The sequence below is a fragment of the Salvia splendens genome, chromosome 22 (assembly GCF_004379255.2).
Source record: "Salvia splendens isolate huo1 chromosome 22, SspV2, whole genome shotgun sequence".
NCBI lineage: Eukaryota > Viridiplantae > Streptophyta > Magnoliopsida > Lamiales > Lamiaceae > Salvia > Salvia splendens.
The window spans coordinates 5,331,239-5,341,746 of NC_056053.1; the positions used below are offsets into that span (position 1 = coordinate 5,331,239).

The window sequence follows — 10,508 nt, forward strand, 5'->3', positions numbered from 1 at the left end:
CAGTGCAAGAAGTGAAGGATGAACTCAATGCTGCGTTTGAAATGAAAGACCTCGGGCCAGCAAGAAGAATCTTAGGCATGAACATTATCAGAGATAGAGCTAAAAGGCAATTATGGCTCACACAATCTGATTATATATCAAAGTTGCTGAGAAGGTTCAAGGTGGAGAATATGAAGGCAGTGGCTACTCCACTAGCAATGCACTTCAAGCTCAAGGCTGATCAGAGGCCCAACAGTGAGGCTGAGTCCAGAGAAATGATGAAGATACCCTATGCTAATATAGTAGGGAGCATTATGTATGCTATGATCAGCACCAGAGCAGATATAGCACAAGCCACAAGTGTTGTCAGCCGGTTTATGGCAAATCATGGAAGAGAACATTGGATTGCTCTCAAATGGTTGATGAGATATCTAAGGGGTGCTGGGAATGTAGGCATTCTATATGGAGTGAATGATGGAGGTGGAGCTGATGCTATTGTGGGATATTGTGACTCGGACTTTGCTGGTAACTTAGACAACAGAAAGTCTCAGTCGGCATACATATTCACAATGTTTGGGTCTGCTATTAGCTGGAAATCAAGTCTCCAAAGTGTGGTGGCACTTTCCACAACGGAAGCAGAATTTATCTCACTTGCTGCTGCAATCAAAGAGAGTTTCTGGTTGAAAGGAATGTTGTCTGATCTTGGGATTGAGCAAGGGGCGATAGCAGTTGGCTGTGACAATAATAGTGCCCTATTTCTGGCCAAGCATCAAGCTTATCACGAGAGATCAAAGCACATTGATGTGCGGTATCACTTCATCAGGGAGGAGATTGAAAGAGGCAATGTGAAAGTCTTCAAAGTTCATACTTCAGAGAACCCGGCAGACATGTTAACTAAACCATTGCCTAAGGAAAAGTTTCTGCTATGTTTGAAACTAGTGGGACTGGAAAGGAAGAGTTTGGTTGGTGATTGAGCAATCAAGGTGGAGTTTGTTGGTAGATTGTGATGGCTCAAGTACCAAGTTCGGCAAGCTCGTTCAAGTTCGGCAAAGTTCGGGCTCGCCAAGCTCGGCAAGTTAGGCAAGCTCGCCAAATTCGGTAAGCTCGTCAAGCTCGGCAAGTTCGGCAAGCTCGTCAAGATCGGCAAGCTCGTCAAGCTCGTCAAGCTCGGCAGCTCGGCAGTTCGGCTGTTATGACAACTCGTTTCCGGCAGCCGTTAGATCTGTTTGTTAGTCAAGTTTTAATCCTAGCCGTAGGATTGAAACTAGCCGTTAGTTTTAGTTTCTGTTAAATAGCTTTTTTCAGTAGTTAGTTTGATATACTGTAGCTCATCTTCTCGCTCTCGTTTTTCTCATTCCAGTGAATAAAATTTCCTTTACAATTTCATTCCAATCTTCAACCGATTGATCTTGATACTCAAATCGTTCCTCAATTTTTATCAAGACCTAAACAGATGTAAGATTAGGAAAGTGAATGCTTCTGCGTAGAGTATTGTTTGGACTGATTCATGATACATTTCATAACAACAATTTAAGAATATTACTATGAACACTTTACTAAGCATTAATGAAATGAAATACACTATCAGAGTAAATTTGTGTATTTAACAAAGAAAATTTTACAAATACTCAAAAGACTTTCATGAGGTACATTGGAAATGACAGAGTCACTATTCTCTCTACAAACATTTCTAAGAAAACCACAAATATATGATCAATAGTTATTTTCTTATACATCCTTAGACTTCCTCCCTTCTTGCTCTAACCATAGTGTTTCTCATTATATGAACCACCTTTGGGTCCCTACATTTACTAAAAAAAAATCCAACGTAACTCATCCCTTTCTGTATTTGTTGCTGATGAATGGAACTGTATTGCTTATAGTGGACGAGGAGGTCGTGAGTGGAGGAATCGATGGTGGAGATATATTATTTATATGTAGTTTTGAGAGGAGACGATATACAATATTGAGAGGAGAATTGAAAAGTTTTGATTTTGTGAAAAATGGAAATTAATTTCATTTTTATACATTTATAACCAAAATAACATTGTTTTGTCTTAGTTAGACATTCCAACTCGTCGTCTCAGACCCAAATGATATTGTTTTCGTCCATTAGATTTTATTTAAGCAAATAAGCGAGTTTGGGAGTAGTGATCACAATGTTAATATTAATGACCTTTCTGACTAGTTAATAAGTGGAGTATTTAATAAGTGGACTCCCTCCGTCCCACAAGAATATGCGCTCTTCCCTTTTTAGTCCATCCCACAAGAATATGCACTTTCTAATTTTGAAAAAAATTTCTCTCTAATAGGTGGGACTCATTCTCCATTGACAATACTTTATTTACTTTTTCTCTCTACATCTCTCTTACTTTACTAATTTTATATTAAAACTCATATCGAATCCAAAGTGCATATTCTTTGGGGACGGAAAGAGAGAATACTAATATAATCAAAATTCGTGATTTCAGAGGCTAATGCAGATACTCAGTTTTTTTGAACATACGAACGCTAAAATTTTCCATTTTAAGCAACTTAGGGCATCCACAATTCATAACTCTTATTTCAGCCGCAACTCTAGTTTTCAGTTGTCACATTAGCACTTTTTTATTTTAGCAACAACACATGCAGCCGTCCCACCTGCCGCAATTCTTTTTGGCAATTATCATTTAAAAAAGGGAAACTACTTCATATTACTTACAAAAGGAAAATTTCGATAATTAAAAATTAAAAAGTATAATTAAAGCAACATAAATTTTAAACTATAAAAACAAAATTTTGATTAAGCACCAACTTTTTATCCTCCTGCCCTTCCACCTGCAGTGGGGCACCGTAAGGAGCGCCCTAAGCATTTTCTTATATTTGAATACTCAAATAGCTACAAAAATTGGGAAAAACCTTCATTTCATTTATAAAATTAATACATTACAATACGAATTACAAAAAAAAAATACGCAAACTCAATGACGGCGGTTACGGGCTTCAACCATGTCGTTCATGAGCTGCGCATGGTCGTGTTGGTTGCACATTGAGGTCTGTCTAGATAGAACCTCATTGATGCCTGTCTAGATAGAACCTCATTGAAGCCCGTCGGTAATCCTCGAGCCGGGGCCCCGGTCGCCGTGTTGGAGGAGCTAGATGCACTTTCGTCATCGGTCCAATCGGTGATGCTCCCACCTTCATGTTCGACTATCATGTTGTGCAAGATTATGCACTCATACATGACATCGGCGAGGACTTCCTTGAACCAGAGACGGCCCGACCCTTTCACTATTGCCCACTGTGCTCGGAGCACACCAAATGCCCGCTCCACGTCCTTCCACGCCGCCTCCTGCTTTTGCGCAAATAAAACTCTCTTCTCACCAATTGGGCAGTTGATCGTCTTCAGAAAAACAGGCCACCTTGGGTATATGCCATCGGCCAAGTAGTACCTCATGTGGTATTGGTGCCCGTTGGCGGTGAACTCGATGGCCGGGCCGTTGCCTTTGCATTGCTCGGTGAAGAGGGTGGATAAGTTGAGGACGTTGATGTCGTTGTTCGACCCGCCTACACCGAAGTAAGCATTCCAGATCCAGAGCCGATGATTAGCGACGGCTTCGAGGATCATCGTCGGGTGGCTGCCCTTGTATCCACTAGTGAATTGGCCTCTCTACGCCTTCAGACAATTCTTCCACGCCCAGCGCATACAGTCAATGCTCCCTAGTATCCCCGGAAAGTCGTGCGCCGTCTCGTGCATTCTCATTAGGCCCTGGCAATCTACAGCTGTCGGCTTTCGCAAATATGTGTCGCTGTAGGCCTCCACAACTCCCCTACAAAATCTCTTCAGGCACTCGCGGCCTGTTGTATCCCCGACGTGGAGGTACTCGTCGAACATGTCAGCGTTGGTGCCGTAGGCCAACTGACGGAGTGCAACTGTGCACTTTTGCAACGGCGTAAGTCCGGGTCTGTCGATGCCATCTTCCCGATACTGGAAGTATTCATCACGTGACTGTAACGTCTGGACAATCCTGAGAAAAAGGTAACGAGGCATTCTAAATCGGCGGCGGAAAACAATCGGGCCCCACCGTGGTTGCTCGGCAAAATAGTCTGTACGTAGACGTTCGTGAGCTGCGGCGTGGTCGCGTCGGACAAACGTCCGACGTCGAATAGACCTGGGGATCTGCTCCGCCGCTGCCGCCTCCGCCTCCTCGCGTTACATTATGGCTAAGCATTCCGCCATTGCGTCGTGCATGGCTGCATTTAAGGCTCGAGTCAAGGTCGGACTACCGTCCTCCGAGGAACTCCGGTCGTCGTCATGGTTCATTTTGGTTTGTGAGAGATGGAGAAACGTGAGAGATGAGAGAAATGAGAGATGCGAGAAATGTTCGTATGAAAAATAGAATGACAATCAAGGTTTAAATTGACAAATTTCGAATTAAAAAAAAAAACAAAAACAAAAACGATTGCATCGTCCGTGCTTCGTCCACGGACTAAGCGTAGGGTGCGGACGACGTATCGTCCGTCGTCCGCTCTATCGTCCGTCCCACTGTGGATGGCCTTATATAGTTAAGTTTGTCATCCAATATATGCGTAAACCTTAAAAAAAATCTCGCACGGACTAAGCGTAGGGTGCGGACGTCCGTCGTCCGCGCTATCGTCCGTCCCACTGTGGATGGCCTTATATAGTTAAGTTTGTCATCCAATATATGCGTAAACCTTAAAAAAATCTCTTAATTCCATTCCCATATTCGTAGCACCACTCCGTCTTGCCGCTGCAACAGAACAGAATCTGAGACCTCCGGCATCTGGAAATTCAACCATCCAGATCGGCGATTCCCCCAATCTTCCAATTCCGATCTCAACGCAATAGTGATGGTCGTGCCCCCCTCCGCAAATGAATCTCCGCCCCAAACTCAGATCGCCGCCTTCTCCGCCCGCCGCCTTCCCGCCGACCACCACTAAATCCGCTCCCCCGAAAATGCCCCGCAAATCTCTCCTCCGACCGACGCTCGTCCTCTCCTCCCTCCTCTCCCTCCTCGCCTTCTACTCCTTCGTCCTCCGCACTCCTCCCAACTACACAATCGCCACTTCAATCGACGCCGTCGAAGATCGCAATACCCTCCCGCTCCAGCGCTCTACAAAGGTGAGGATTTACATGTACGATTTGCCGAGGAGGTTTACGTACGGCGTGATCGAGAGCTACGCAGCTGCGCGCGGCGGGGAGCCTGTCGCCGACGACGCGCTGCTGAAATACCCCGGGAATCAGCACTCCGCCGAGTGGTACCTTTTTTCCGATCTGAACCGTCCGAGTGGAGAGCGGGTTGACTCGGCTGTGACTCGCGTGATGGACCCCGAGGAAGCTGACCTCTTCTACGTCCCCTTCTTCTCTTCGTTGAGTCTCGTCGCCAATCCCGTCCGATCAGCCGCTGCGAACGCCACCGCCGCTCCTGATAAGACTCTCTATAGCGATGAGCACACTCAGGTGCGAATTCATGTCGAATTGATGTTATTCAGGCTTAAATTCTACCATTTTAATTCGTATTCAATGCTTTGTGCCCCAATATATCTTGATTTGATTGCTATTCATGATATCATATGATAGATGTTTAAGCAGCTAGTTATTAGGAGGTTGAGTGATGATATACTTGACTAATGCAGGAAGCTTTGATGGATTGGTTGGAGGAACGAATATACTGGAAGAGAAATAATGGGTGGGATCATGTGTTCATATGTCAGGATCCCAATGCTCTGTATAAGGTCATCGAAAGAGTGAAAAATGGGGTGCTATTAGTTTCAGATTTTGGGAGATTGGCTCGCAATCAAGCATCTCTGGTCAAGGATGTGATTCTTCCATATTCACACAGGATTAATACATTCAAAGGGGATGCCGGACTGGAAAACCGCAACTCTGTGCTATTCTTTATGGGGAATCGCTATCGAAAAGAGGTAATAAGATGCAATCTTTATTGTCATGCACTTGTTCTCCAAATTATGATGTCTAAATTATAGAAATTTACAATTAGAGTTAGTGAATTTTCAATGGTTATTTTTTTTTGCTTGCTCCTTTTAAGTATAGATATCGAGCATCTTCATTGTTAACATGTTTCTACTATACACATGCTTCTCATAGAGCTGTTTATGATTCCCATGTATACATTAACTCATGTGATAACTTGTGTGTGTGCATTTCTGATGAAAAAAAAAATTGTGGGCGAATTTGCACTTAAATTGGTTTTATTATGGCTTGAAGGGTGGGAAGATTCGAGATTTGCTTTTCCAACTGCTTGAGAATGAAGAGGGAGTTATAATCAAACATGGAGCACAGTCAAGGGAGAGTCGTCGTGCAGCAACACAAGGAATGCATACATCTAAGTTTTGTTTGCATCCAGCTGGTGATACTCCATCAGCTTGCCGGCTATTTGATGCCATTGTAAGTTTATGTGTTCCTGTTATTGTCAGCGATTACATTGAGCTTCCATTTGAAGATGTGATAGACTATAGAAAGATTGCCATTTTCGTTGATTCGACCACTGCAACTAAACCTGGACACTTGGCCAAGTTGCTGAGAAAAGTCAGGCCTGAGAGGATTTTGAAGTTCCAAAAGGAGTTGCTAAAGGTATATTTCAATACCTTAGCTTCACCTTGCATGCTGAATAAGTCCTTGAAACTGGAGATAAAATTAAGATTATTTGCAGGACCAGTTGGAATATTAAAAACTGGTGCTTAACACTTAATTTACTTGCTGTAGCCGTTAGTGAGCAAAGACTGAGTTCAGAAAATGCATGCTGCGTGTGTAAATCGAATGAGCTTTGCAATGTCAATCGAATGAGTTTTAACTTTAGGTTGAGTTAAGGCTGCATATTACTTTTCTCAGTTATGGAAATTCATCATGGTTGTTGGATTATTATCCTTATAAACAAGCTTTTTACACTCCACTTTCTTCGTGCTTCTACTTACGAGGCTGCACTTGCTCGATCATTGAGTCTCACTAAGCTCTATCATCGTATTCAGGTAAAGAGGTACTTCGAGTATGAAGATCCAAATGGGACTGTGAAAGAAATCTGGCGGCAGGTTTCTCAGAAACTGCCTCTTATAAAACTTATGAGTAACCGTGACCAACGGATTGTGCTGCGTGAACTGACAGAGCCTGACTGTTCGTGTATCTGCTCAAACCTGACCGGCGTACGCACAACTCTATGATGTTCCTCGGGGTTCATTTTGCAGACTAGAAGCGAACTTGGTGTCGAATGCCATTTTACGTGGGAGGAGTTGCTAGTGATAGAGATTCGGTATTCATTTATTCTTGATAAGGACTTGGTTGTTGTCCTTCATCTTGTGATGTAACTAGAATCGATCAGTTTGTACATTATTACACAGAAAACCGTAGCTACCAAAATGATTGAATACGTCTAATTTATCTTAGCAATATTGGATTAGAAAATAAAATACCTAAACCTAAACATTGGTGTTTGTATGTAGCTTTTGTGGTTGATTTTTCTTTTAAATCAAATGAATAGATAACTAAGGCAACGCCTTCTTCACTTTCATATTAGCTTGATCTTGACTCTATGCAGCCATCAATGGCTGTAGATGATCATCCATCAAGGTTTTGACTTCTTCTCCGTTGGCCATCTCCACCTTCACGATCCATCCCTTCTCATAAGGGCTCGCGTTCATCTAATCCAAAGACAGGGAAGATCATCAGACATGACTATTATGAAACTTTAAAAGAACAATAAAACATCCCAAACTCATAACTAAGACAAGCTAATCCATCTGTGATCCCAGATCATGATAGTGTATGTGAATGAACTCCACAAGTAAAACAATGAGTTTGACAAGTAAAACAATGAGTTTCCAGGAGAGCCGGTGAGCTACCTCAACCACTCTACCCGAGATGGGAGAGTTGACATCGCTCGTTGATTTCATGCTTTCGACAGTAGCAAAACTCGTTCCCTGTCTTAGTTGAGCTCCCTCGTCGGGTAGTTGGACAAATATGACATTGCCCAAATGGTGTAGGGCATGATCACTAATGCCTATAGCAACACAATTACCTTCAACTTTCACCTATTCAAGAGATGAGCCACACTTCAGATCATCCCTCACTGCCACACAAACCACATTGATGATCATCATTATAAATCTTAAATACCCAAAACCATATTACATTTCTTGATTCACTAATTGGGAATAATCTAAGTTGGTTTTCCTAGTTAATTTCTTGATTGGCTATAATACAATTACTCTTTAAATTCTACAATCCAAAGATTCCATCATTCCATATCAGCTAAGCTAAGTTTAATCAAGAATTTAGAAGGAATTTACAACTCCATAAAACCCTTGAAACAATCCCAATTTCAAATATCAATTATTCAGCACACTTGTGAATTGTGATGGAAAAACAACAATCACCAACAAACAAATTATCACAGATAAACACAAAAATTAGGGAAACAATGCATCAACTGCAAATATTGACATACCAGTCGCAAAGCCTCTTTTTTGAGCGGAGAATTGAAGGGATGAAGCGAGCCTTGTCGCCCACAATTTCGAAGCCATGTTTTTACATTCACTAAAGATCGATCTCCGCTATTAAAATGTCACAAATGGAGTAGTGTGATTTATCCCATTTTTCCCTTTTCTTTTTCTACTCTTCTTTAACATTACAATCTTTTTCTACGCTTCTTTAACATTTTACATATTTAATCAAATTATATGAGAATACATTAAATAGAATAAAAGATTAAACGATTAACTATTTTTTAGAAAAACACTCGATTATTTTGGGACGGCAAGAAGTAATAAGTATAGGCTTAATATCATTACTTATAAACCTCATAAAAGAAATTATATGATTATATTTCTTCTGGTATGGATTTTTTTTTTTCAATTTCTTGTGATATGAATTTTATAAATTAGGAATAAGATAATCATTCCTAATTTATAAAATTAATGAAGTTTATTAATTAGATAATATGCGCGTGATTCCAAAAGTCAAATGATTCAATAGTAGTATAATTCTTGAAAGCCTATTCATGGAGTACGAGGAAAATGCAAGGTTTATAAGGGCATCATTAACCCCGGCCCGGTTTCATGCCCCAAGTCCCCTCCACGTCATCAATCCCTCAGGCCCCAACTGCTCTAACCCTGCAGGTCACAACCCGAGCCGCAACTAATAATTGACACTATTCACAACTTCAACCTATTTGACTAGTAAATGCAATACGTTGAACAATTCAAACCGGGAAAATAAATTGTTCATTCGAAAAAAAGAAATTACAAATCCTAGAAAAAAAATACAAATGCAAAAAAACTAAAAATTATAACATAAAAAATGCAAAAAAATGCAAAAAAACTAAAAATTATAACATAAAAAATACAAAAAATTAAAAATTAGAAAATTGGATCGGCCGCCCCTCTTCTTCCTCTCCACCTCCCTCTTCTTCCTCTTCCAATTGCAAAAGAAATCAGAAAATTGGGCTCCGTCACCCATCTCCCTCTCCCTCTTCTTCCTCTTCCAATTTTTGGCAAAATTACAGCTCCGTCCAGTCCCGAACCATCTAACGCGAGCCCAGGCCGGACCCCGTGACCGTCCCCAGGCCGCAACCCCCCTCTCCAACGCGCAGGACGGGCCGGGACTCGCAATTTGCGGCCCGGCCAATGGCGCTAACGATGCTCTAAGACAACACTTGATTGCCACAGTTCAGCCAATCATAGTTGATTCGGCTTGAACTAGGGCTATTCATTAAGACAGGCCCATCTAGTCAAAACCACTTGCCAAACTGGTCGGCCCATATTGGGTTTGTGTTAAACTGAATTGGGTTATAGCTTGGTCCAGTTGATTCCTTTAGATAATGAAAGTTCTACTCCTTCTGTCCCCGAAAAGTATGGACTATTTCCTTTTCGATCTGTTTCTGAAAAGTATGGACTTTCTAATTTTGGAAATCCAACTACACTACTAATAATATGAATCTCACTCTCCACTAACACTATTTTCATTATACCTTCTCTATCTCTATCTCTATCTCTATCTCTATCTCTATCTCTATCAATTAGTAGTATGTATTAAAACATATGCCCAATCAAATGTTCATATTTTTCAAGATTGTGCAGGGACATATCTATATTAGCTCCATAAGGGACAAATGGCCCACCTAACAAAAAATTCATTTATGCTATTTTGATCATTATTTTTAAAATTTTTAAAAATACCTTTATAAATGCCCCTTTTCAAATTATTAAAATGTCTTTATAAATATTTTTGCTCCATCCATATAGAATTTCTGGCACCGTCCCTGAGATGAGAGAGTATAATGATTATGACTATAATGAATGATTAGAGTCAATTCTAGAGTTAAAACTATATAAAAAACTCTGTGTCCAACTAAATATTTATAGTTTTCATTAAATGATCATGATAATGACTAGAGTCAACTATAGAGTTAAACCATGTAAGCATAACATGGTTGTGAATCATGAAAAGCAGGATAAAGATGCAAGAATGATATTCTCTTTTGATAAGTTGTAGATGCCAAAGCAGAATCGATAGT

At 40.9% G+C, this 10,508-nt stretch overlaps 1 protein-coding gene and 1 long non-coding RNA gene across 3 annotated transcripts; one reads left to right on the plus strand and one right to left on the minus strand.

The window, feature by feature from the left end:
- Positions 1-4,684: 4,684 nt before the first annotated feature.
- Positions 4,685-7,418, plus strand: LOC121786038 (probable arabinosyltransferase ARAD1). 2 transcript variants are annotated; one of them, XM_042184551.1, is made up of 4 exons: positions 4,685-5,440; positions 5,617-5,904; positions 6,209-6,574; positions 6,970-7,418. In XM_042184551.1, the coding sequence occupies exons 1-4, from the start codon at positions 4,853-4,855 to the stop codon at positions 7,156-7,158; spliced, it is 1,431 nt and encodes a 476-aa protein (XP_042040485.1). In that variant the 5' UTR covers positions 4,685-4,852; the 3' UTR covers positions 7,159-7,418. The 2 variants fall into 2 exon arrangements, with proteins under 2 accessions (XP_042040485.1, XP_042040486.1); XM_042184552.1 differs by having other exon boundaries at positions 6,209-6,388.
- LOC121786040 lies at positions 7,363-8,627 on the minus strand. Its single transcript, XR_006047103.1, has 3 exons — positions 8,442-8,627; positions 7,837-8,063; positions 7,363-7,635 (listed from the first exon to the last, which is right to left on the minus strand). It is a non-coding gene; the product is annotated as an uncharacterized LOC121786040 (long non-coding RNA).
- Between the last annotated feature and the right edge of the window lie 1,881 nt (positions 8,628-10,508).

Excerpts from the sequence above, each read along its gene's own strand:
- LOC121786038 (XM_042184551.1), top strand. The coding sequence starts at position 4,853 with ATGAATCTCCGCCCCAAACTCAGATCGCCGCCTTCTCCGCCCGCCGCC. Across the intron at positions 5,905-6,208 it reads GGAATCGCTATCGAAAAGAG|GGTGGGAAGATTCGAGATTT; the intron begins GTAATAAGATGC and ends TATGGCTTGAAG. Across the intron at positions 6,575-6,969 it reads TCCAAAAGGAGTTGCTAAAG|GTAAAGAGGTACTTCGAGTA; the intron begins GTATATTTCAAT and ends CATCGTATTCAG.